We start from the raw sequence: 25,012 nt of genomic DNA, 5'->3' as shown, positions 1-25,012 counted from the left end.
TCAGAGCGCAGTAGTGCCACATTATTGCAAACCCACCGGGCTTTGTTTCGAGGAAGGTCCCTCAGAGCGCCCCTCTCCTGATGGTGCCGGGTCCAACGGCGACTCACACCGGACCCTGTGCCGGATAAATAGTGTCCCATCTTCTAAGATTCCCAAGGTCCAATGGGCTGAATCTGTGAATGACCAGCTCAGTAATATGGACATCGCACCTGTCACGTGTGGACCCGACATGTCGGAGAGTAAAGGGGTTTGGTGGTCTGACTCTGACAGAAAAGTTCCGTGCTGTGAGAGATGCTCTGCGACTCTGGTTGCGCTGAAGAAGCAAGCACTCAGCCTGGCCATTCACCATCACTTCTCCTCCTCTAAGGTAAGGATTGGCTTGCTAATGTGCTGGCTCAAGTATTGACATGACAGCGAAAAAATAAAACGTTGCAGCAAAATAGGTTGCTGCTCATTTAGGCAAAAAAGAAAGAGGAAAAACTCATAGCTGCTCAACTTAAAAAACAAACAAAAACAAACATTGACCTATTTGTTCGCCAAAGGGTGGTGGGGTGAAATGGTGAATAATAACACAATGGTAATCGCCAAAACGTTTTTAATACAGGAGGCCTTCAATTTCAAACCAAATATTGTATAGGATATGGATGTTTAAATGTGTATTTTGATGCTCACGTGAAGGGGGGCCTCTATAGGCTTTATATTTCCCAGCATCCTTCATCTGTCACAGAATCATCCATCAAATCAGCGAAGTAAACCACTACCATTCCTGTGTGAGTGGTTTCAAATGGGCATGAATATTTCATTAAGGCATCCCTAGTGTGTCTGTCCTCTCCAGGGCCAGAGAGAGACAGACAATATTTATTTTTGTCCCATTGAGGGGGATATAGCCAGACTACATATAAAAATGTTTTTTAGAGAGTGACCTCAAGCCACTAACACAGTATATGCCATGAGAACTGAGAAGAGGGTATACTGTATCTTATAACCACAGATGTGGGCTATATACCCATTTGCCAGAAATCTGATAAGCCCTGCTTGCTACTTGATGGTATATTGATCTGGCCGTTGTTTCTCAAAAGCATGCAGTAGCTCTGTAATCACATCTATGAATTTACAGGATTAAGATGAGCCTATAGGTCCGGCACATTTGATTCGTTTTATATAAAAAAATATATAGGTTAGACTACATTGCCTGAAATGTGTAATTTTATTTAATATTAAAAAAAGTATACAGTAATAGATCTGCTGGTTAAATTGTTTTGTCATTCACATATTCAAATGGACACATTATCCATTCAAATGTAACATGATTTATTTCCTATTTTTTCTATTTTAATTCCTTGAACTGGAAGGCAAGATACCTAACTTATTTTTGGGGGATTTATGTTTTGTCATAATGTAGTGGATGTAAGAGGGTAAAGTGGGCGATGAAACAAATGCCACATGAGTATGTTTTTGTTAACTCACTGGAGAATGTCCTCCAAATATAATATTTTTAGAGGGGGATAAGGGATAATGGTCAGTGACAGCCGGCATAGGTTTACATACAGGACTGAGAAAGTGCTCCCTCTAGGGGGAACGTGGATGATTGAGCACATAGACCGCTTGCACAATGGATTTAAGGATGATGGAACTTGGAAGGAGGGGAGGGAACGAAGAGATTGATCTGGATAGATGGAGGGATGGATAGAAATTGGAGGTATGAATTGGATGCATGCATGAACAGGGACAGGTGAGATAGAGGGATACATGGATGGAGAGAAAATGGAAAATATATAGAAAAGGGTTTGAAGATAATAAGGGATGGAGGTGTGGAGAAGATGGAGGGATTGATAGAAAACAGGGAATTAACCGATTTCAACACATGGCATGTCAAGATGTAATTATAATGTTTTCCCCCTGAAAATAGCAGATCTACAAGCACACAACGTGTCGATCGGCTATTTTCACCAGCCTTGTACGATGAAGTATAAATCAGATAAGTGGTTAATTGTTTGTTTGAGTGAGTGAGTGAGTGAGTGAGTGAGTGAGTAGTGTACTAGTTGATTGGGGATGAGATGAAATATAAAATAGTGGTTTATAGGCTATTCAAAGGACACAAGGCATTAGATTAGCTTCTTTGTTGTGCTCAGAAGTGTAACTATTTATTCAAACTCCAAAGTTGGTGGACCATGCATGATTCTATTATACAATTTACAAATTCAAGCGAATTGTTGTGCGACACTTGTTGAATTATAGATTAGCCTTTATCAAGTGGGACTTACAAAAGTAGCCTACAATGTCTGCAGTGACTCTGCACACCTTGGGAGTGTCAAGAGTTGAGGCTGACTAGAGTGGTGGTCAGAATAATCAGTTCTGTGCACAGTCACAGAACTGCCACAATCAATCAGTTCTGTGCAAATTTGGTGATGAGATATCTTCCAGATGGCGTGTGTAACATACTTGTATAGCCATTATCTGTATTACCTCTTCACCTGCACAGCAAAAACAGTCAGAATGCGACACATTATGAGCCTGTCGATCAGCTACTTTCTGTGGTGAAAGTGCTAAGCTTGCCTCCCTCGACTGCTCCTGCTGCAGTGGCCCAAATACACCATGTTCAGGGGAATGTGGCTGTGGGAAGCACTGGGTGTGAATGTGTGTAGCTATGAACATAAAGCAATGCTATTATAGAGCTTGCATATACCCAGGAAACCCACCATGAGCAGAGGTTGAAAAGAGGCAAGTGGGGAGGTATTGTGTTTTCCAAGAATGTCTTCTAATCCAATCCATGGTTGTCAAAGGTGATACACGGCCATAATATTTTGTTTTATCACCACATTGCCTCAATATTTAGACTTGCGCTATATGTATGAGTGATTACCCATGACTACTCTAACTCCCAACACTTGGCTACCAGGACCGCTTTCCATTTAGTAAATGCAAAGTGTGCATAATTTATGACCCCTTACTGTCAAATTCCATAGGACTCGAGTGCTGTGTCTACGTTTCTCAACGACAACCTCAGGGTCCACAGCAGCCGGTCTACGGGGGACCCCAGAGAGCGGGACGGGGACCAGGGGACGTGTGGCTCCTGTGGCGCCCATCAGAGCCAGCTGAAACGGGAGGCCATCCACGTGGCACTGACGAGGGAGCATGCCAAGTGGTCCAGTCAGTCACCCATCAAGACTCCCTCTGGGTCAAACCACACCACCGCTGGAACGGTGCACAAATTAAATGAAACGAATGCTCTGAGAGAGGCTACTGCTACGATGGCTACACTGGTGAACCCTCAACCCCGCAGTCAGACCTGCAGTCCTCACAGCCCGAGAAGCCCTAGGACTCCTCAGAGGACACCCCAGACCCCCAGAAGACGGGGACCCAAGCTCCCCAACCCTGATATGGGCCGTTGGGTGGAGGAGCAGCAGCAGCTGGTCGCATCTGCATCTAAATCTCTGTCATTGACCAGCAATAATGGTGTCCACCCCATCTACGCCTATCATCAGGTAGAGCTAAAAGCCTCCACTTGGCACTAGATCACACATAACATCACCCCCTTTCCCAGTGTACATCCCCATTTTAATGAGCTATCGGGGTAAAGTATGTCTTTACGGGTACACGTGTCTGCGAGGCAATGATTCATAGTGGCCCGGTCAGACCGTATTTAGATCCTACGTCCTAGGATGGTCGTTTAAAAGTGCTATCGCTAATGGAAGGGAATTGGGTCATGATTTATCCCTGTCATAAAAGCTAGCCAGTCAAAAAGCATTTGTGATCGATAGGGGGGGATGGGGCTACATATTTAACACGACAGCCTGTGAAATATGCATTAACGGTGCTGGAAAGCAGAATCCAAATTCAGAACACCCTCCCTATAACACCCCCCCACTCCAACCAAGTGAAATCAACTGAAAAATGGAAAGGTGAGAGCAGTGTGATGACAGAGTGAGAGGGATATAGGAAGGGGGGAGAGAGAGAGGGGTGGGGGGAAGGAGAGGAGCATGGTTGAGGATGGGGGTACACAAAGGACACCAAGGGGGGCAGTCTATGAGTCCCATGAGGTTGAGTGAGCGAGTGAGCGAGAGAGAGAGAGAACTAGAAAGAGCACAGGTCTCCGCAAGGACAGAATTCGCCAAACAAGATGGAATATGAAAAATCGGATGGATCCGTCTTGATCACTTGACTATAGAGATAATGTATACTGATTTGTGTAATGTTTGAACAAAATTGGTAGGAGAAATATTAAAAAAGTGTTTTGCAAAAAACAGGCCAATGTGAAGGGTGTTGTTTCTTCCTTTGCCTATTGGCAATGTGCACGCAAACTGCAAAGTTACACGGCAATCGCATGTTGTGTTCGTGGGACACAGATACTGTGTACCTATTTGTGTGATGTTTGGACAAAATCTTTATAGGATTAAGGAGTAAAGGACAAATAAGTGTGGCGCTATAACAGGCCCATGGGAAACATTTGGGGCAGAGGTTCTGCTCTGGCACCCAGGGAGTGTGTGTGGAGAGTTTCACGTTGATCGAGCCAACGGTGCTGGACATTAGCTGTCCACAGATGAATGGACGGGCGGACAGGCCCTACTTTCCTTAAACTTCTTTGCCCCCCCCACTCTCGATTTCCTTCACAGACGGCCCCTTACGTTTCTTCTATAGCACTAATTGGCATTTTCATGGATGGCTGTTTTCTTTGGCGGGAGGACGAACAGAGCTGACAGCCTTATCTTGCTCTACAAAAGAGGCAGATGAGACGTGGAGCTCAGGAGGGGAGGGGCCCTTAGGGACAAAGATTCTGGCTGTCTCTTTGGCTCGTGGCGAGCCTTATTGGTGACTTCATTTTGAGGTCAAACTCATGCGCAATCCTTGTTGCACATTCACAGACAAAAACAAAAAAGTTGCTTAAAATGGGGACTCAACACCGATTGAAAGCATCTCTCTTTCTCTCTCTCTCTCTCTCTCTCTGTGTGTGTGTGTGTGTGTGTGTGTGTGTGTGTGTGTGTGTGTGTGTGTGTGTGTGTGTGTGTGTGTGTGTGTGTGTGTGTGTGTGTGTGTTTGTGTGTTTGTTTGTTTGTGTGCGCGCATGCGCCTTTCTGGCTGTGCCTGTGTTACGTAAGAAGCACTGATGTTCACAAGACCTTTGCATCTCTGAGTCACGTCTTCATCTCTGACAATCGAGTCATCACAATCCATTCCTCACTCTTCAAATTTAGCCAGTTAGAGTCGCAACATGACCGATCATGTGTGTATAGATTGAACACAAAATGTGCCCTCAACCCAAATACCATACAGAGAATCACAAACACACTGATCTCATGTTCTTTAAATTACTCCTGTGTGATATACCCTTTTGGCAAGGGTGTTGTACTGCATTTAGTTCCAGAGCTTTAATGAACTTTTTCTCTTCTTGCAGACTACAGACGGTGATAAAGAGGGTCATGGTGAGGCTGGCAGTTTACACAGCAGCCCAAAGCTTGCACACATCTCTAGAGTAGCTACCATTGCCAACTCTGCTGCCATGTCCTTTTTGGCCAAGTGAGTAATAAAGTGTTATCCTGTGTGCGTATTGTGAACTTAACTTAAGATTGTTGAGGCTATTGCAGATGCTGTTTTGTATTCAAAAGCAGAGCTTGGTGGCAATCAATAATGTAATTTGATCTGACTCCATTGACAATGAATGGAGAATTTACGTCATGTGTGTCTGAGAAAATAGACATGTTACGTCATGATGATGTACGATGATAAGAGCGCCCCTCACTTCACACAGGTGTTTTTTTCCACTATAGAATACAAACACAAAATGTGTTTCCATACCAATTTCAGCAGAGCAAGTCACAATTACGGTTTAACATTAAGCCAATACACATTTTGTATATGCTGTGCTGTAGGTCTATGTGTCTAAAATGTATGTCTTAAAACGGTAGACATCTCAAAGTAGAACAAATCTCTTACAAATTACTTATGCTTTCTATCATAATTCTTTGGTTTATTTTTTGGTTTATACCTTTCATATCTGAACAAAACCCAAGTGGGGCGCTATTTATTGGTAAGTAGAACTGGTGCTGCGGGATGAACGATTAACACCACCTCCAAACCTTCTCTCCTCCGCCTGCAGGGCAGCCCAGAAATTGAACCTGTCCACCAGGAGGAAAGGCCTGGGTTCTGACCAATGTCCAAGTCGCCCCCCTACCTGCTTCATGGGAGTTATCCAAAAGAGCCCTCCTCCAGTCCCTTCCTGCATACTCCAGGCTGCAGCCAGAACCAAAGACTCACCCAACGTTGGCAAGGTAGACCATGACCGCTTGGCTGCTGCTCCTCTAAAACACAGCAGTGTCATTTCTGAACTAAGCAGTCAGAGGACAGTAATGTTCTGCACGCCTAGCAGTACATACCATTTCCATTGAGTTAAAACCCAATTTCTATCATATAGCCTGCTTTTAGTCATTATACCTTCTGTAGAGGTGTCTCTAATGCTTTATTTATGCTCTGTCCTACAACGGTGTCGCGCACAAAAATAGCAGATCAGGTCACATTTTGGTGCGTGACACTGTCGCATTACAAAGTTTAAGTAATGTGCCTCCAATGTAGCCTGGTTAATAAACCAGACCGAATCAGCCGTTGGCAAAAAAGAATTTGCCTGCCGGCGGATTACGGTCTGGAGAGGCTCAATTGTACGCCCATTTCCTACACCAGAGAAATGGGGCGGCCAATCGGGACACGGTATGCAATATGGGCGGGCTTTGGTACAGTGACTTTCAATGCTTGAGACCTTTGACTGACAGTAGCTCTGACCAATTGTGTCAAAGAGAAAATGTTTCAACCCGCCCCCCTGGAAATGAAATCCAAGCTGAGCCTCCCCAGACTAATATCCCGCTGTCCGTGTGATATTAGTCTGGTTTATTAACCAGGCTACCTCCAATGTGTCTCTATTGCTAATACTAAACTGAGAACCACAGTCATGGTGTTGACCGCTCCTCGTGTATATGATATGACTCCACAAGGTAGGACATACTCTAACAGACCCACTGGTTACTCAATTTACAATTTAGGCATTTAGCAGACGCTCTTAATCCAGAGCGACTTACATTAAGCAAGAGCAAAAAAGCATGGGAATACATCACATAAAAAGCATTTATCATGAAACATGCATAAGCTAAGAAAGTAACAGTGGAATATCTATATAATGAAACTATACATATAAACTATACATATATAGTAACTACTATGCTATACATATGTACTATGACGTGCTATGACTACATACAATGCAATTATAGTGCTGTCTACATAACATGCTATAAGTCTGTATCAAATGCTATCTAAGTCTACAGAAATGCTATCTAAGGGGGTAAGGTAAGTGCTATGGGCCATGATGGAGTCTGAAAAGGTGGGTTTTCAGACTACGGCGGAAGATTGGGAGTGATGCTGCAGTTCTGACTGCAATGGGAAGTGCATTCCACAGTTTTGGAGCCAGAAGGGAGAAGAGTTTGGGACGTGTGGAGCGTTGTCCCGGCGTTTTTAGTGAGGGTACTTCCAGCTTCCCTGCGTTGGCTGATCTGAGTGAGCGGGAGGGTTTGTATAGGGTTCAATCATACTTGCAAGATATGGGGGAGCCATACCTTTGGTTGCTTTGAATGCCAGCATCAGAGTTTTGTATTCTGTGCGGGCAGCGACCGGGAGCCAGTTGGTTTCACACATACACCCATATTTAGTACAAAGTCAGGATCCAATACATTAGTGAATAATAACACATTAATCCTACTTTGACCATTTGAATCCAAGCATCGATCTACAAGCTCAGGTTGGATAGTCGTCAATGAAGTACAGTATTCAGTAAAGTTGAGGACCCTGTCAGACAAGCAGCGTTTCTGTCATGACTGATTGGTTGAGAAACCACACATGCCATAAAACTTAAGATACAAATACAAACTACATGACAACCTCAGCCACAAACACCTTTTCAGATGTGTTTCTACAGCCCATAGAGCAGAAATACAAGATCGCAGTCTTTCTGAGGAGATCCTGTATCACTTCCCCCTCATGAAGTAATGCGGTGTTAATGCCTCCATCTTGCCCCCTCCCGACTCCTCCCCAGGGGAAGGTGGGAAGATCAATAGGGCTGCCTGCCCTACCCTCGTCTCGTAGATGGACTGATGTGCTTGGTCTAAGATTACAGATAACGGCTCAGATAGACTGTCTCTGTCGGCCGCACCTTCCTAAGCACTCAGCAGTGTGTGTGTGTGTGTGTGTGTGTGTGTGTGTGTGTGTGTGTGTGTGTGTGTGTGTGTGTGTGTGTGTGTGTGTGTGTGTGTGTCTGTGTGTGTGTGCGTGCGTGCAAGTGTGCGTGTGTGCGTGTGCTCTCATGCCTCTGTGGGGTTTTGTCTGCTTGTGCATGTCCCGTATGTATGTTTACATGTACGTATTTACAGTACGTATTTAAATAATGCAACTCACACATATACTGTAGAACTTGACACATGTTCAATAGGGTTAGTGGCTCCCACTTTTCAAGTATGAGGAATGAGAGTTCTGAAGCCTTCACTGACACCGGGCGTTAGCAGCATGCTGCAGACGGAGCATGGCTCTTATGCTTTAGAAATCATCGATGGAGAATGAGGTCATCATGACATAATGCAGTCCTGCATGCCTTCAACCAAACCACTTTTGACTGGGTGTCTGGTGTCTCAATGTACTTTGACTGGGTGTGCGCCTGTGTGGTTGGTCAGTTTGCAAATGTATGCAACGTTATTCTCGTTGTGAGATTGAGCCTAGCTCCTGGGATTTGCTGCAATTGTCAATTCCCTCTTATTCAATTGTTTGTTCTGACAAATAGCATAAGATTGAAATGCCGCCCCGGGCAGCTCAACTGTCTGGGCACCTAGGCTGCCAAGACTTGAGTGTCAGGCTAATACCCTACAGTTGTTCCCAAACTGTGGTGCGTGCACCCCTTGTGGTGCGCGAGCACCTTCTAGGCCCTAGGGGGTGCGTGACATGAAAAGGCTAATGGTTTGGGAACCGCTGCACAGGAATTAGTCTTGAGCATCTTTCTGGTCCATTAAACATCAAGCCCAAAATATACTGGGGTAAAATATACTGTGCCAAAATGGGAATATATCTTTTTGAATAGAATAGATTTATTTATACAATGAAAGTTTGTGCGATCCGCTCAGGTTACATGATTCCAGCAACAATCAATGCAGCATATTTGACCCTACTCACTGGACTATATTTATGGATTTATGTGTATAAAATAAATTTGTGAGAAAAGAATATTACCCTCAACATGCATTATGCTCCTATGTTAGATTAATTGGCAACATTTCAAGCCTCAGTATCAGATCAAAGGTTTGTAGACCAGAGGCTCGAAATCTTACTTTGGTGCAGGTAATATCCTTTAATTACACTTATACTCCAGACCTGCACCTCAGCAAGAGATGTGTGTATTTTTCAGCTTTTAATGAACTACATTTGTGAAAATGTATTTCCAGGTTCCAAGTTGTCTTAAAAAAATTGTACATTCTGAAACATGATAAGAAATGTGTTTTTGTGTGTGTATAACACCAGAGTTTCTGAGAACAAGGCAGAAATAGAGCTTAACACAGGATGCGCATAGGCAGTAGCCAGCTTGCAGCTCAGCTTGCTTCTATGGTCAACGCGAGCAGAGAGCCAGCGACTCTTCATTGATATCAATGGCACTCGCCGCCTACTGTATGCACGTCCTGCGTGAAAGCCCTGTAAAGGGGTACCTGGTGGTTCAGCCAGTGAGAGAAAAGGCCATATGCTCCCAGGTTCGAGTCCCCTCTCTCTCTGACCCATCTCAAATAAAGCATAAAATGCCCCACCCCCACCCCAAAAGAAAATAAATAAAGCTTAAAGGATAATCATGTCCACATCTTAAAACACAGTTGGCCATGTGCTGCTGCTGGTCGTGGTTGATAAAAAGGAAAAACGAGTTCATGTCAGGTCAGATATAATTATTTTCACCCTGCTGTTAAAGCTCACTTTATTTTATTTGCAACATCAAACATCCCATTTTGGGCTGAAAGGTTTTCCTCATGCAAATGCGTTTGCCTCAGAAATCCCCTTTTGTGTTGAAACCATAGACTGTAAAAAATATGGACAAAGCGTTCCCCGGGTCTAACATGAACGTAAAATGAAGCCTGTAATGATATGCTAATTCCTGATGTAAGTCGCCATCTTTCTAGATCCGTTTGGTACCAGCTGGCCATTGGCTGGCTCCGTTTTGTACCAGCTGGTCATTGGCTGCCCAGACAACGAGGCGGGACTTCCCCCCTTCTTCTCCGTTGGTTTTTATTTTGACTCGAGTGGGAGGAGAAGACTCTTGAGTGGGAGGGGAATCCCGATCATAGACTGTAACGGTAGCCACGCCCCTCAGAACATACGCGACTTTATGGTCATTTTTTTAATTAATGGGACCATAATTTTCCAAAAAGAATATTATGACATTAGAAATGAGACTTTAAACTAGTGACTGGAAGAAGAAAGTATTCATGACCATGTTTATTAAGGTAATACAGTCTAGGTGAAGTTGGGCCAAAATACATGGGCCTCTATGGAGCTATGGGGCTTTTTGGGTCCAGTCCAGCAGTCCAACAGGCCATTATATGAACTACCGATTTCAAATGAGGCTTCACGAAATATCTGGCTGACTGCCCCCCTGGTTGAAACATCCCAAATAAGGGGAGCTTTAATTTCAATGTGTGGTTTTGTTTCATGAACAAGGCAGAAATACTATGAAAATAGTAATAGAAAAAATGTGAAATACTTTTATGGGGGTTGTCTCATTGGGGGCTTTTATTACTTCTAATGGACTCATGAATCTTATCATGGCCTATTGTATTCTGTGTGATATACAGTAGGCTTCCTGGAAGATTCTGCAGAGTAAGTCCTGTGAGGCTGAGCTATGTTAAGTGGCGGTTCAGGTTCCAAAGTATCCAACTTAGCTTAAGACCTCAAAGCCCTTAAATCACTGGCTGAGAACAAGGTTACATTTAGGAATTAACATCACAATCCATGGAAATGGGACAGGAAATATACAATGTCCGCATAGTTCTAAGCGAATGTATCTGTACATCATTATTTTCATACACTAAAAATGTGTTCACTTTGTTAATGTTCACCCATTATTGGTGTGATGTTAAATATACAGCCTGGCAGCCTTGTCCTCCATGTTACACCCTTTACAAAACAACCTTTAGCTCATCAACCCAGTGCTTACACTTTTGTTTTTGATCAAAGTTTTTTTATTAATGTTCACACGAAAATATTATACAACATTTTTCGAACATCTTTTCCCCTTTTTTCCCTCCCCTCCCCCCAGAGTTCCCGCTCTGAAAGAGCCACAACCCCGGTATCTTGCACCATATGAAATAAAAGGCACATACAAATATACATAGACATAATAGAAGACTAATCGAAGTATGCAAACAAATAATAATAATAATAATAAATAATATGTATAAAAAATAAAAAAATAAAAAAAGACAATAATAATAATAATAATAAAAAAAAAAGTATAAATAAGTAAAAATCAGTATAATAAGGTAAGGATTGTTGATGTCAGCCGCGTTCATCCTCTCAATGTGTGTCAAAAAAGGTTGCCAAATGGTGTAAAATTTTAAAGCACCGGCGTACCCTCTTGTGGAGTAGCGGATCTTCTCCAATGTCAGATGATGTAAAACATCATTAACCCAAGATTTAAAGGTTGGTGGTATTTTCTCCTTCCATTTAAATAGTATTTGCCGCCTAGCCAAAAGAGATGCAAAGGCTATCATATTCTTGTTTTGCCGGCTAAGATGTAGATCTTGGGAAATAACTCCAAACACTGCAACAGTGGCAGAGGGTTCTATGGGCACTTCTAATACATCTGAAAATGTTTTAAATATTGATTGCCAAAATGTATATAGCTTTAGACAAAACCAAAAAGCATGCGCAAGGGTAGCCTGATCTTGATTGCAACGATCACATATAGGATCCATGGTAGGAACGAACTTAGATAGTTTTACTTTGGACCAGTGGAGGCGACGTGTAACCTTAAACTGAATAATAGTATGCCTTAGACAGATTGAAGAGGAGTGTATCCTATCCAGGTGCTTACACTTTTGACTATATTAATTTTAAAGACAAAAAAGCCAAAAAATAAAAAACTCCGTGTGGCGTCCTCGGGGGTCCCCGGAACTTCCAGACCCACAGAAACGCACCCAGGGTGCCGGCCTGGTTCCAGCCAGCCGCCCGCGTCCGATACGGTCGAGATATGACAGAGTTACTGTGTGGGGGTCCCCGGTGTCCTCGGGGGGTACCTGGAACATCCAGACCCCGAGGAACGCGCCCAGGGGGCCGGGCCGGTTCCGGCGAGCCGCCCTGCATCCGAAATGGTTGAGTTACCATGTGGGGGTCCCCAGGGGGTCCCTGTACTGTACTGTACTGTACTGTACTGTACTGTACTGTACTGTACTGTACTGTACTGTACTGTACAGATACACCTGAAATCATCATATATACAGTTAATATACAACTGTATGTGTGTGTTAGGCTGCACAACAGTGACACTTGGTTTTGAAAACCAACCAAATGCTATTTTCGTGCTCGGACACTGCAGCTAGCCAGCCAGGGACAGACCCAGGCAGCCAGGCAGCCAGAGACACACAAAGCTCCTTAATGAAGTGGTTGCACCACTTAAAAAACTACAAACCAAAGAAAAGTTAAAAAGCCTTTATTAAAGGCTTTTAAACTTTCCACAGGAGTGCCTTGGTCTCATCCTTTTTTGCATCAATTCTGTCACCCAATGAGTACCAAAGAGCATCTTGTTGTAGATTTCTACTCCAGCCAAACAGGTGCGCTCCTTCCTCTCTTTTTTCTATAACCATAATCTAGTTTGAAGTACAACTTTTCTACAAAGGTTTCCCCTTTTTTCAAGTGTTCCCTTAAGTGTTATGTTTTGTCACTTCAAAGTGCACCTTCTTTGGCTTACATTTCCCTCATCTGAGCAGCAGTCTGGCTGTTTCAAGTTGTTCTCTCCCATAGAGATGTCTATGGGAAATCTCTTCCGCAACTCCTGAGCTAAATCCCTTATTTTCAAAGGTAATGGTGTTTACTGTAAATATAGAAGCAGAACACTGCAGCACACAATGATAGAGATTTGAACCTTGTTGACTTTATCAGAGTTTAAAATGTTACATAGCAGCCTCTGCTTTGTGACCAACAAAACAATCTCAGCCCGTCCTATTCTGTATAATATGAGAGAATTTAACTGGGGATTGGTAGATTTGCACATTTGTTCTAATCCTTGGACTGGCAGGGGGAAATTAACGACAATTTAATTGAAATGAGGAGGTGAGTGAGAAACATGAATGAGCAAAATAGTTAATATTCATTAAACAAAAGCAGTATATAGGCCAATTTATATGATCCTTTTTAAAACTATTCTATCCCATTTCCCTCTATTGTACAGGTCAAGGTGGTGCTGAGGATATGTCCTTCTCCGTTTGCCGGCGGGCCCTCCCAGCCATCTGTTTGCCGAGTGGACCCCTCCAGAAGAAAGGTCACTGTGATAGACCCAGCCTCCAGCATTCAACCACGCGCTACGCAGACCCAAGGCAGGGAGGGCAAAGCTCACAAGACCTACACCTTCGACACCACCTACCCACCAGAGTCTAGTCAGGTCAGTGTTATGGCATGGCGCCCATGAGGCAAGCCATACTGTATAACAGGGCTAATCATATCATATTTATATACTGTATGTGTCCCCATGGTCCCCACAAAAGTAGACCAACTGTATGTCCCCACAAATGTGGTGTGGTGTAACAGCATTGGTTGATGCTGCTACACCAATGTCCAATCACAGTCCCCACAAAACTTGGCCAATCACAGCGAACCACACAGCTCAGCTGATACGGCTAAATTCACATTAGCACAGCATACAACGATATACATGTACTTGCCAAATATAAATTCATTGTGGCTCCAAATATTTACTACTTTTGCTGGATTTACAGTATCTCCTTTTTTTTCTCTCTCTCTGGTGCAGACAGTAGATTTCTGTTTATATTCAATTAAATTACCTTATAAGGGAAACTGGGTTGTAGAGTTTATTTTTTTTATTTTTTATCACTACAGCAGCATAGGCCTCAGAACTACAGTATCTGACAAACCTCAGCTGATATCAACTGTATAACCCGGGTATAATACGTAATAAGCAGGGGACGTTGCCTCATTTCATGTGAAAATGAAACAATCTGAATTCCATTCAGGAGAAATTTTGACAGATGCTTAAGCATCTCATTTTGGGCAAGATGACCTACATCAAATGCCTGCTACGTCTCAGTTATACTAATTATAATTAGTTCTTGCACTTTCTACTTACTCTTCCATGGTTGGTTAACTCCCCTTGTCTGATGACCTGAAAACCTGAAAAGACAAAACAACCCCACTGATTAGCCACCGACAGCCACACAATTATCTTCAGAGCATCCAGCATTACTTACAGTATTGAACCCTACTTTGAGGAAACTGTCCTATTTCCACGTCCATGTCCTTAATCTATCATGCTTTTAGTAAATCGATTAGACTTTTTCTTTGGTGTCAGCATAGTTAGGAAACCTATCTGGTTTGCACGCAGTTATTCTTTATTGGTCTAGTTTAGTAGGCTAACCCGGCATCCATGTACACCAGACAGTTACACGGATAACAAGCTTGATTTTAGTGAATTTTGGCTTCTTCCTTATATGGACAGAGATTTATATTTCCATGGTGTAGATCAAAGCGGTATAAAATAGCCCTAACCCTAACCCTGTCCATTGTCTGTGTTGTTTGTATCATGTGTGTCAAAAAAATTCCTGCAAAGAAACTCTGCCTACGGGTAACCTGAACGTGAAGCTTAACCTTAACCTAACCCCACGGGAGGTGGACAGAATCAGCATGCCCCTCCATTTTCGCTCAGATTCCCTTCACCTCCTCTCGTGTTATTGCACACGGAATGGAAGATGAATCATATAAAAAGGCACACTCTAGCTGTCCCTCTGCTCTCTCCGGGTCAGGCCGAGGTGTGTGCCGGCGTGCTGACTGATGTCATCCGCTGTGTCCTGAGTGGCGGCGACGGATGTGTCCTGGGTCTGGGCTGCGCTGATGGGGGTGAGTAAATCGGTGCCTTCAAAGAGAGGCCGGAGGTTAAAACCACAAGATGGGAGCGAGATCTTGGACGAAACCCTTTTAATGTCATGTCTGTGTGTGTGGTCATCCATGTCTTCTTAATCCACTTTCTTGGTCTCTGGTTGTTGTTGTTGGTCTTGCTAATGTTTTTGTTTTCTTTTGTTCATCCCTTGCTCTCTTGGTCTCAGTTTATTTCACTGTCTTTCTCTTTCTCTCACTTTTAGTTTCTCTCTTTTTTATGTATTGCTCAGCCTGGTGTCAGCAATGCTCATCAATTATACAGTTCTTTTTTTTAAGCTGCCTTTTTTAAGCTCCTCTGTGCTGTACCGAAGACGCACACATTTCATTTTATTATTTATTTGTATTTTTTTTCTATGCTGCTCCGAAATTGGAGGCGACTGCAAGGCCAAATGGACTGTAATATGCTGCTATTAGTGAGATGGAACCCTGTACTTAGCTCTCTTACACACACACACACACGTACGCACACACGCACGCACGCACGCACGCACGCACGCACGCACACACACATACATACACACACACACACACACACACACACACACACACACACACACACACACACACACACACACACCCACATATATAGGACAGGGTCTCCTTGGAGCTGGCCGCTCTTTCACATGACGCCACTTGCCGTAAATCTGATTAAATTAGTGTGCTGATACAGACGACGCGTGGCACACTGCCAGCGGCCATTCATCTATACTACTACACCACACAGTTCCACCCCTCCCTGAATAATGGCTGCACGCTCTGCCTTTAATTGGAGTAAACCAATTCTCTTACCCTCATTCAATTAGCTTTGATAAGACAACCGTGGCTTGAACAAGGGCATGTCCCGCTAGTAAAGCGGGGCAAAGGCGTTCCAACGCAGTGGTTCTCAACCTGGAGCTCGGGACATAGAATGTTCTGGCAGGGACACAGAGAAATAATAAAAGCGTTCACCTACACACATTTATACTGTCCAGTACTGTAAAACTCTCTCTGTCAGACACATGCACGGTAACATTTTGCTGTGGCTCTGCTTTTGATATCCCCACCCCTGGTCTTTCAATGTCATTGCCGGTGTGGATATGTTTTGTCCCTGTTTCTGGTCAGACTGAACTAAATGGATCCAGTTATTTCTTTCCTGATGCATTTGATATATGTTTGATGATATCACAATTTAACAATTTAATTAAAAACCCATGTTAACCACATTAACCCTGGTGTCCCTATTTGGGGCAAAGTGCTCACAAAGCGACAGAAAGCATTGCTATGCGTTGCGAGCTTCTAGGTCATTGTATGGTTTATGTGGTTTAGAATATATCCCTGTCTGTTGCACACAGACTCTTACTGATTGCCCTTGCTCCCTCTGTCTGTCTGTCTGTCTGTCTGTCTGTCTGTCTGTCTGTCTGTCTGTCTGTCTGTCTGTCTGTCTGTCTGTCTGTCTGTCTGTCTGTCTGTCTGTCTGTCTGTCTGTCTGTCTGTCTGTCTGTCTGTCTGTCTGTCTGTCTGTCTGTCTGTCTGTCTGTCTGTCTGTCTGTCCTTCTCTCTCTCTCTCTCTCTCTCTCTCTCTCTCTCTCTCTCTCTCTCTCTCTCTCTCTCTGTCTCTTTCTCTCTGTCTCTTTCTCTCTCTCTCTCTCTCTCTCTCTCTCTCTCTCTCTCTCTCTCTCTCTCAATCTCTTTTTCTCTCTCTCTCTCTCTCACTTACTTGCTCTCTCTTTAACCCAATTGACTTATCTTGATATGTATGGCATGAAACAGAGTCTGAAAGGCTCCTCCAGGCTCCACAGCAGCATATTGACCCTTTCATTCTGACATATCATGTTATGTTAGCCTTTTTTGTGATTTGCCGAGATATCTTTGAATATGGGATCTTTTCCCGTTAGGAGTCGAGGAGATGAAATAGTGATGATTGTGTGTGTCATATACGCATTTCAATGGCTACACTGATAATGTGTGTGTTTGTGTATTTTTGTGCATCATCTGTGGATTAATGCATATGTTTGTGTATATTTACTTGACTTGACGGAATCCACATGTGTTATTCCCATAATGTGTACAAACATAGGAAAACCCATTTCTAATTAAATTGATAATTTCACACACGCATATAAAGTTTATATATAGGCTCCTCAAGTAAATCCTTATGTGGTACTGATAATGTGAACGTACAACATAAATGTACAAATTGTGAAAACCATATTCTATTTTAATCCCATTTCCAATTAAATTGATAATTTCGCACTTGCATGCATGTCTGAGCACATTTCTTTATATGCATACAGCATGCGTACCTGTTTATGTTGATTTGCACGTCTGTATATACTGTACTGTATATGTGTGCATGTATGGCATACACATGACTTTCTGTGCTCGGTTGCTTGCTGTGCCCTGCACAGGGTCATGGTCTACAATGCTGGGGAGAGACGAGAGCCCCCAGACTCTTGGCCTGATCCCCTGTGCCATCTCCTGGCTGTACAGCGCTGTTGAACGCAGGAAGGAGAAGACCTGGACTAACCTCACCGTGTCTGTGTCTGCCGTGGAGCTCTGCTGTGGAGAGGGGGAGTCAATGAGGGACCTCCTGGCTGAGGCTGTCCCCTTGGCAGGCAACATTAAGGATGGCCCAGCGGCCGCAATCTGTTTTGCCGAGGATCCCGTCAGTGGAATACAGGTATTAATAATACATTTTATTTATAAGGCGCCTTTCAGGGCACCCAAGGTCGCCGTACAGGTTAAAAACAGTACAAGAACACAGTTAAAAGCAGAACAAAACTAGGGCACAGCTTGCGTATTGTCATGGGGGTGGCCGTAGCGTAGTGCAGTGGTACTCAACCTGTTGGTCGGGGCCATAGAGTAATAAAAGGATAGAGACCGAACCGGACCTCGATTTTAGGACTTTTAAGACCTTTTCCATACCCCAAAAGAAAGAAAATAAAAAGTTTCAAAAGTTATCAACAAACTGGTTAAACAATTGTCAAATGATAAGAAAGAGGCAAAAGTTTGTGAAAATAGCTGATATACAAGCTGACAACGCCTCACATTACGAGGCGTTTGCTATTTTGACATTTCTTCATCTGTGGAAAACGAAATTCCAAGTGCTTGTCAGGGTGTGTGTGTGTGTGTGTGTGTGTGGGGGGGGGTCCTCACTCCTCAGTTCAAATAAGAAAATGTTTTCCAATGAATCCATTATTACTTAGTCACAAGCTCTTGTTATTTTGCAACTTTTCATTGGTTAAATGTCTATAAAATCCACAAACGTAACCAATTTCAACCTGGTATGCCTTTTGTCATTATAGGCAAAAAACGCAACGCATTGTGAGCATGTAGATTGGCTATAATCGTTACTTTTGCGTGACACATCATACGATGAAGGTATAACATAGGAGGGCATCCATTTATGAGCAAACAAAAAGATGAAATATGAATATCCAAGGATTCTGCCCGACAGTGACAATATTCAACATTTTGTGTTTTATTCTATAAAATTGCCTCCTCTTCATTGCTAATTCAAGTATCCTGTCATAATGGGGTGGGGCATCATAAACAATAAGATACCTAAAGATGGTACATAAACTGACTTGTGTTATAATTTATACATACGTCTGCCACTGTCACATGCACTATTCATGGGACATCTTGCCTGTCCCATCTGTAGCTGAACTGTAACCTATATTATAATAAGACGCTTTCAGATGCTTTCATTGGATGTTTTTTGGAGTAACGACTGTGTGCTACACAACGTTAAGTGCCTCACCTCAATTAATGATATCGTTTCTCATCTTTCATGCAATTTATGGCTGCCTGTTTATGTGGTCTGATGTTTTTACAGTGGTGAACCTGTGTTATTTAGTCACCTTTTCACACATTCTGTTAAAATACGTTAATATCTATATCTTTATATATATTATAAATATATATATAGGACTTATCGACAATGATCATTGTATCAACACATGCTTATACATAAATTGTGTCATCCCACAACAACAACATGGATGGGTTGAAAATGGCAGAACCCTCACACGACTTGATACATGCACTATTTATGTGATTCTGCCCCTCTTGCACTTAACCCCTTCCCCCCCTTCTGCCTTCATAGCTCCGTAACCACAGAGTGGTGAGGGCCCCCACCCCCGAGCGGGCCGCGTCTCTCCTGGACGCTGCCATCGCATCGCGTCTCCTCCACCAGACGGGCGGAGGAGGTGGAGTGGACGATGACATCACCGCAGCACAGCCCCACCGCGTCTCTATGATGTTTTTCACTCTTCATGTCCAGCCCCCTCGCCTGGAAAGCAGCGCCGCTGGCAAAGGTTGCAAATATGCATGACATGTGGTCATATCCCAGGCTTTGTTCTGATACATTTTTTATATAATGTTATATATGTTGCTATAGCAGTGGTTCTCAAATGTTTTCATGTCCATGGACCCACAGAATTATATGTACTTGGCCGCCGACCCACATCTCAAAATGTTCCACATTTTCATGTTTTAATTTCCCCCCAAAAATAGCAGATCTACAAGATCATAGCACAGCATGAAGTGACTATGATCTATTTTTGAATAGCCAACTAATGTGCTATATAAATATACCTAGAATCTAAAATGCTTTCCCAATTTTAATGGGTTAAAGGATCTTTGACTGACTCGTTTGCAAGCGTTCAGATCGGATTGGTGTATTCAGACATTGTTAACCTATAATACCTATATATATATATATATATATATATATATATATAAAACCATATTTTAGGATTGCTAATTAGTTTGTGTAGTTTCTTGTGAAATCAATCTCAAATACAAAGTGATGCATTTTCGTTAAACTTGTTCTCCCCTCCTATCCCACCCTATTTCTCACTATTCTGCCTATTTCTGTCTTTAGTGTCTCGTGGTCCTACCAGGCTGACAATGATAGATGTGTGTAGCATTGTGAAAGGAATACACGAGACAACCAATGTCAGAAGTGGGCTTCTGAATCCTGAACTGGGTCCCGTTATCTTATCTTTGCTGGGTGGCCATAAACACATCCCCAACAAGTGAGAATCTAGGTTTTTAAAACTTGAACCCCGTTATTTATAGGGCAGATCTACACGCTCACAATGCATTGCATTGTGAGCTTGTACATTGGCCGTTTTCACACAACACTGTTTTACAATGAAGTATGAAATACACAACTACAGTATTACACAGAATATGAAACTGGTGGATTTTGAGATGGAAATAATTGTACTTGATAATAGCATATCTATGTTTGTGGTATGTCTACTACAGGGGTAGTAAGCTAACCATGCTCCTTCGAGAGTCTTTGAGCCACGCCAGCCATACCACAGTGGTTGCCCAGGTGTCTGATTCACCACAATACCTTCTACAGAGCGTGCCCACTATTCAGCTGGCTGCTCGTATCCACAGGAAACAGAAGAGGCCTAAGGTATGTATACCAATTAGCATTTTCCGGAATTGTACTGTTTGTGTGTCGTGGCCTTTTTGTTCTTTCGGACAAAAACCCCCCTTTTTACTGTGTAGCCTACACATAAAATTCAATATTTGCTGCCTCTATTATTTGCAATCTACTAGATGTGCTTAGCCTAACTGTATATCCCAAAGCATATGAGCCAAAGTAACTGTAGACCCAATATATGCCTAATTAATAATGCAGAGATCAATGCCATTCTCTTCATTTGAACAGCAATCCACTTCATGTTCTCCTTGTGGCCGGAGTCTTAGCAGAGAAAGGACAGGGCCTCGCTCTTTGTCCCTGCGAGCATTCCACTCTGCCAGCGAGTTGGATGTGGACGTCCCTCATCTCCGCTTGGCCGGTGAGATAGACGACCACTCTGTCAGCGACCAGTCTTGCGACACAGTCATCCACATAGACTCCAACGGTCAGGTTCGGCCCAGTGTCTCAGTCCTGTCGCTGACCCAATGCGAGTCCGTCCCCATCATCCCATCTCTGCACCCTAGTAAGCAAGACACGGAGGACCCGGAATTCGCTGCTCTGCTTAAGGAGCTTTTGAGCATCCCCAGATTGTTTGGAGAAAAAATTAAAATCGAAAGCCTACCAGGGAAAATTGAGACTCTGAAACCGGACGTAAAGCAACCCGAGAGGGACTGCCTCAAGTGCGACACGTTTGCCCAGCTCCAAGAGCGCCTGGGCTGCATCGACGGTAGCGAGACAGCGACGGAGGTCCTCAGGGTTCTGTCAAATGAACCCTCAACCGATGTCGCCACGAATAAGTCACAACAACAGAGTGGGTCAGCGAAACGGACGGACACCGAATCATCACAGACGTCACAGGCACCGTTAATGACCAAGGAGTTTAGCTGCACCCAGATGTCTGCTGGTGAGAAACTCACGGACGGCGTCTTCCCCGGAGACAGTTTTCAGAGAGAGGACTCAGGCCTGTATGACTGCGAGGAAGGCAGTGCAGCCAGCTCCAATGAGGATCCATCCAACCAAATACTCCACATGAACACATTGTGTCAAGCCAAGCCCCCAAATGTGCTTAACGCTGTAACTCCTAATTCACCTCACAGCCTTTCTTCTCAAAAGGGTAATGGACCTGCACCACTCGCTCTTGTGCTTCAACCCACAGGAAGCCAGGGGACTTCAGAAGCGGGCGATTGGCTGAAATCGGAAGAAAGGACCTCGCCAGCTGGCAAAAGTTCTCCAGTATCACCCGCGCTCTTCTCTCCCACATCCTCCGCTTGCTCAACTCCTTCCCTGGCAACCAGTGTTATACTGGGGGATATCCTACCTCCGCTCCCCACAGAGGAAGTTAAACAAATGAAAGCCACTATTACAGTGACTGTTCAACAGCCCTTGGACCAGAGTGGTCAAGATGAGTTAGTGTTCACTATGGTGGAGGAGGTGACCATCAGCGGAGTGCTTGAGAGAGGCCGGAGGGGAGGCAACATTATTCGTGTGTGTGACACTGTCCAGCCACCAGTTCATGTCCAAGGCTCTGCCACCTCTCAGCCAATAAGGATTATCAGCAACATCAGTGATGATTCTGGAGTGGCAGGATGCTCCGACTTGGGTGTGAAACGTGACAGGCAGGCCACGTCGACCGACACCAGCAGTCAAAAGCGACTTCAGCAACTGAGAAGGGAACAGAGGTTCTTACCTTCATTTATAAATCCCATGCTTATTGATACCATTAGTGATTGTGATTCTGAGAGTGATAAACAAACAGGGAGTTCTAGTGATAACATGTCAGGAGACAGGGCATTACCTGAACCCAGGCAGGATAAACATAAGACCCTTGAGGCAAAAAATGTGTCTATTAATATTGAGAAACATTTTCATAAGAAGTCTGACAATGAGTCTATGTCATCGTCAAGCCAAATGTCCCATGACTTAGCCAGCTTTGAAGACACAGCGGTTCACAAAAACAAAGCCAGTGGAACGAGGCACAAAACCCCGGACAGCAGGAGCCATCCCAGAGGGAGAGAGCGTGTTTATCCCGTTAATGCATCAAGGGGCTTGCTGGGGGGAGAAGTCAGTTGCAAAGTCATCAGGAATGCCCCTGAGAATGTGGCTGCTTCACCTGGCTGCCTAGCAACTGAGGCTAACGCCCTTAAGGCAGCTAGTCTGCCAAGAGCCTGGCACAACGCCAACCACCAGGAGAGAGGCAGAGAAGGTCATATGGCAGACGACCACAAAGACCCAGGGAGGGTGACATCATCACGCAGCCCAGTGGCCACCCCAGAGAGAGGGCCGGGCAGGCGGCACCCCCCAGGCAACTGTTGTAGCTTCTTGTCCCCACCTCGGAAGTGCAGCGTGGAGTACAGGCAAGAGGATTGCAGTCTGAATAGAAAGACTAGTAGCCCTAATAGAAAGGCTAGTAGCCCAAATAGAAAGGATAGTAGCCCAAATAGAAAAGGTAATCGATCTTTGACAGAAACAAGTCTAAGCATGAACCATGATAGTTTGAATTGGAAGTTGAATTCACCCATGGAGGAGAGTAGCAGGCTCTTCAGTGCTAAACTAGAGCAGCTGACTAGCAGGACTAATTCCCATGGTAGAGCCCCAGTGTATTACCAAAGTCTGGATAGAGGTGGCAGCACCACCTCAGTGAGTTCAAAAGGGAGCTCCAAAGGAAGCTCCAAAGGCAGTAGTGAAGGCAATTCTAAGGGGGGCTTCAAGGGGAGTTATAATGGGATTTTTACAGAGAGTTATAATAAATATTATGAGGAAGATTCTACCTTACCCAGGGTCAGTAGGAACCCAAGGAGGACTCCTAGGTCTGGAGCTATGGCTGATCCAAGCCATCATCCCAGCACCACCTTCAAGCTCTCTGCAGTGGGGAAACTGAAGATGGCTAGCCCCAAAGTACGCCGGCTATCTGCACCCAGCACCAAAAACACAGCTTTCTCCCCAAAAGGCTTGCACCAGTCCATCCACAGGAGTGCCAGTCTCTCTCCGGATGGGAAAAGCCTCAGCCCAGGCTCCTCCTCATTGTCTTCTCCTCCCTGGTCATCTCACTCTCTCAGTCGGACTCCGAGCCAAAGCTCCACCTGTTCTTCCACTAGATCTCCCATCCAGGGCTTTATTAGTGGACGGCTCTCTGACCTTCTGAAGGACAGGGAAGCTGGCACCAGCTCAGGAAGACTGGACAATTTGGCCACTAGCTCTGTTATACCGGAGGACAGACTCTCTGCTCATTCGCCGTCTATAAGCCACCAACCCCTTCCCTCGCCCTACAGCCGGGTAACCGCTCCCCGGACGCCCAGCCATCTGAGTGGCCATGCCAGTGAGACTACCAGCGTGCTGAGTGGCGATCTGCCCCCGGCCATGGGGAAGACGTCACTGCTTTGGCCTAACAGGAACAGCGTGGTGAGCAGTGGCTACGAGAGCCTGGTGAGGGACAGCGAAGCCACATGCAGCACGACCTCCAACAGAGACTCCTCGGTCAGCGACAGGAGCGCATCCCTGCTCAGCATGGCCCGCAGCAACCGCATGTCCAGGAGGAGAGGAAACACAGGTAAAAACAATGGCAGAGTCGTTTTAGATCCCATGAGGAACAGAAGAAGAAAACCCCAGACTAGTGTTGATTTTGATTTAGTCTTTTGAATACATTTTCATTTAGTTTTAGTCACATTTTAGTCAACTGAAATGTTTTAGTGTTTAAACATTGTCTAGTTTTGGTCGACTAACTATCATAAGATTTTAGTTGACCTATAGGCCTTGATGGTATCATAATGACTGATATTAAAGTTGGCTGCATGCTGAAAATAGTAGCTATTTTCAGCATGTAACCAAGTATAAAATGACTTTTCTTTTAGTTCTCTCTTCTCCACTAGTCCCTCCCTGTTATTTGTTGACGAAACATAGTTTTAGTCATCATAGCTTAGTTTTTATTTCGGCATTTCAGCATTCCTCAGTGAAAAAAACCGAGTGAAACTTTACTGTAGGCTATACCTACACAAAATCCATCAGATTTTAAAGCAATGGCCCGGGTGAAATAAGACAAAGGGAGAGGTTAGATCTGATAAGATGGGTACGTCATATCATTTTACAGGGAGGAAGCGATTTTCATTTTCTTTCAAATGTTAATAAAGAGATTACTGCCTCTTAGTATTGTGGAGAAAGACAGGAAATTGGGGAAAGAGGCAAAGAATATAAATGTACAAGGTAATCTGTTTAGTTGCATTTTCTCTGTTATTGTACGTAATCTAGATTACCGTAATATACTCACTGGGTGAATTTAGTGAATCACAATGTAATTTCATTATACAGTGTATAGTCACATGCATGACCACACACATTTTAACTGTGGTGTTTATTGGTGGCACAGATTCATAGCTTGACGAAGAGCACAGTAGGTCACATCATTAATATATGAGCCCGATGACAACA

General features: G+C 44.0%; 1 protein-coding gene across 1 annotated transcript in view; it reads left to right on the top strand.

The window, feature by feature from the left end:
• Nucleotides 1-229: 229 nt before the first annotated feature.
• Nucleotides 230-25,012, top strand: part of LOC310876923 (kinesin-like protein KIF26B) — a gene marked incomplete at its 5' end in the record, with an annotated part of 33,908 nt that continues 9,125 nt past the window's right edge. Inside the window, 11 exons of the mRNA XM_083790572.1 lie at nucleotides 230-367; nucleotides 2,967-3,485; nucleotides 5,393-5,514; nucleotides 6,095-6,266; nucleotides 13,451-13,660; nucleotides 15,036-15,129; nucleotides 17,556-17,827; nucleotides 19,256-19,466; nucleotides 20,036-20,189; nucleotides 20,425-20,581; nucleotides 20,840-24,137. Coding sequence (XP_083646698.1) covers nucleotides 230-367; nucleotides 2,967-3,485; nucleotides 5,393-5,514; nucleotides 6,095-6,266; nucleotides 13,451-13,660; nucleotides 15,036-15,129; nucleotides 17,556-17,827; nucleotides 19,256-19,466; nucleotides 20,036-20,189; nucleotides 20,425-20,581; nucleotides 20,840-24,137 — 5,347 coding nt within the window. The remainder of the gene's footprint in view (nucleotides 368-2,966; nucleotides 3,486-5,392; nucleotides 5,515-6,094; nucleotides 6,267-13,450; nucleotides 13,661-15,035; nucleotides 15,130-17,555; nucleotides 17,828-19,255; nucleotides 19,467-20,035; nucleotides 20,190-20,424; nucleotides 20,582-20,839; nucleotides 24,138-25,012) is intronic.

This window comes from Protomyctophum parallelum, assembly GCF_964188405.1.
Source record: "Protomyctophum parallelum genome assembly, chromosome: 19".
Classification (NCBI taxonomy): Eukaryota; Metazoa; Chordata; class Actinopteri; order Myctophiformes; family Myctophidae; genus Protomyctophum; species Protomyctophum parallelum.
The sequence above is the reverse complement of the archived record's forward strand: the minus strand, read 5'-3'. Positions and strand labels throughout refer to the sequence as shown.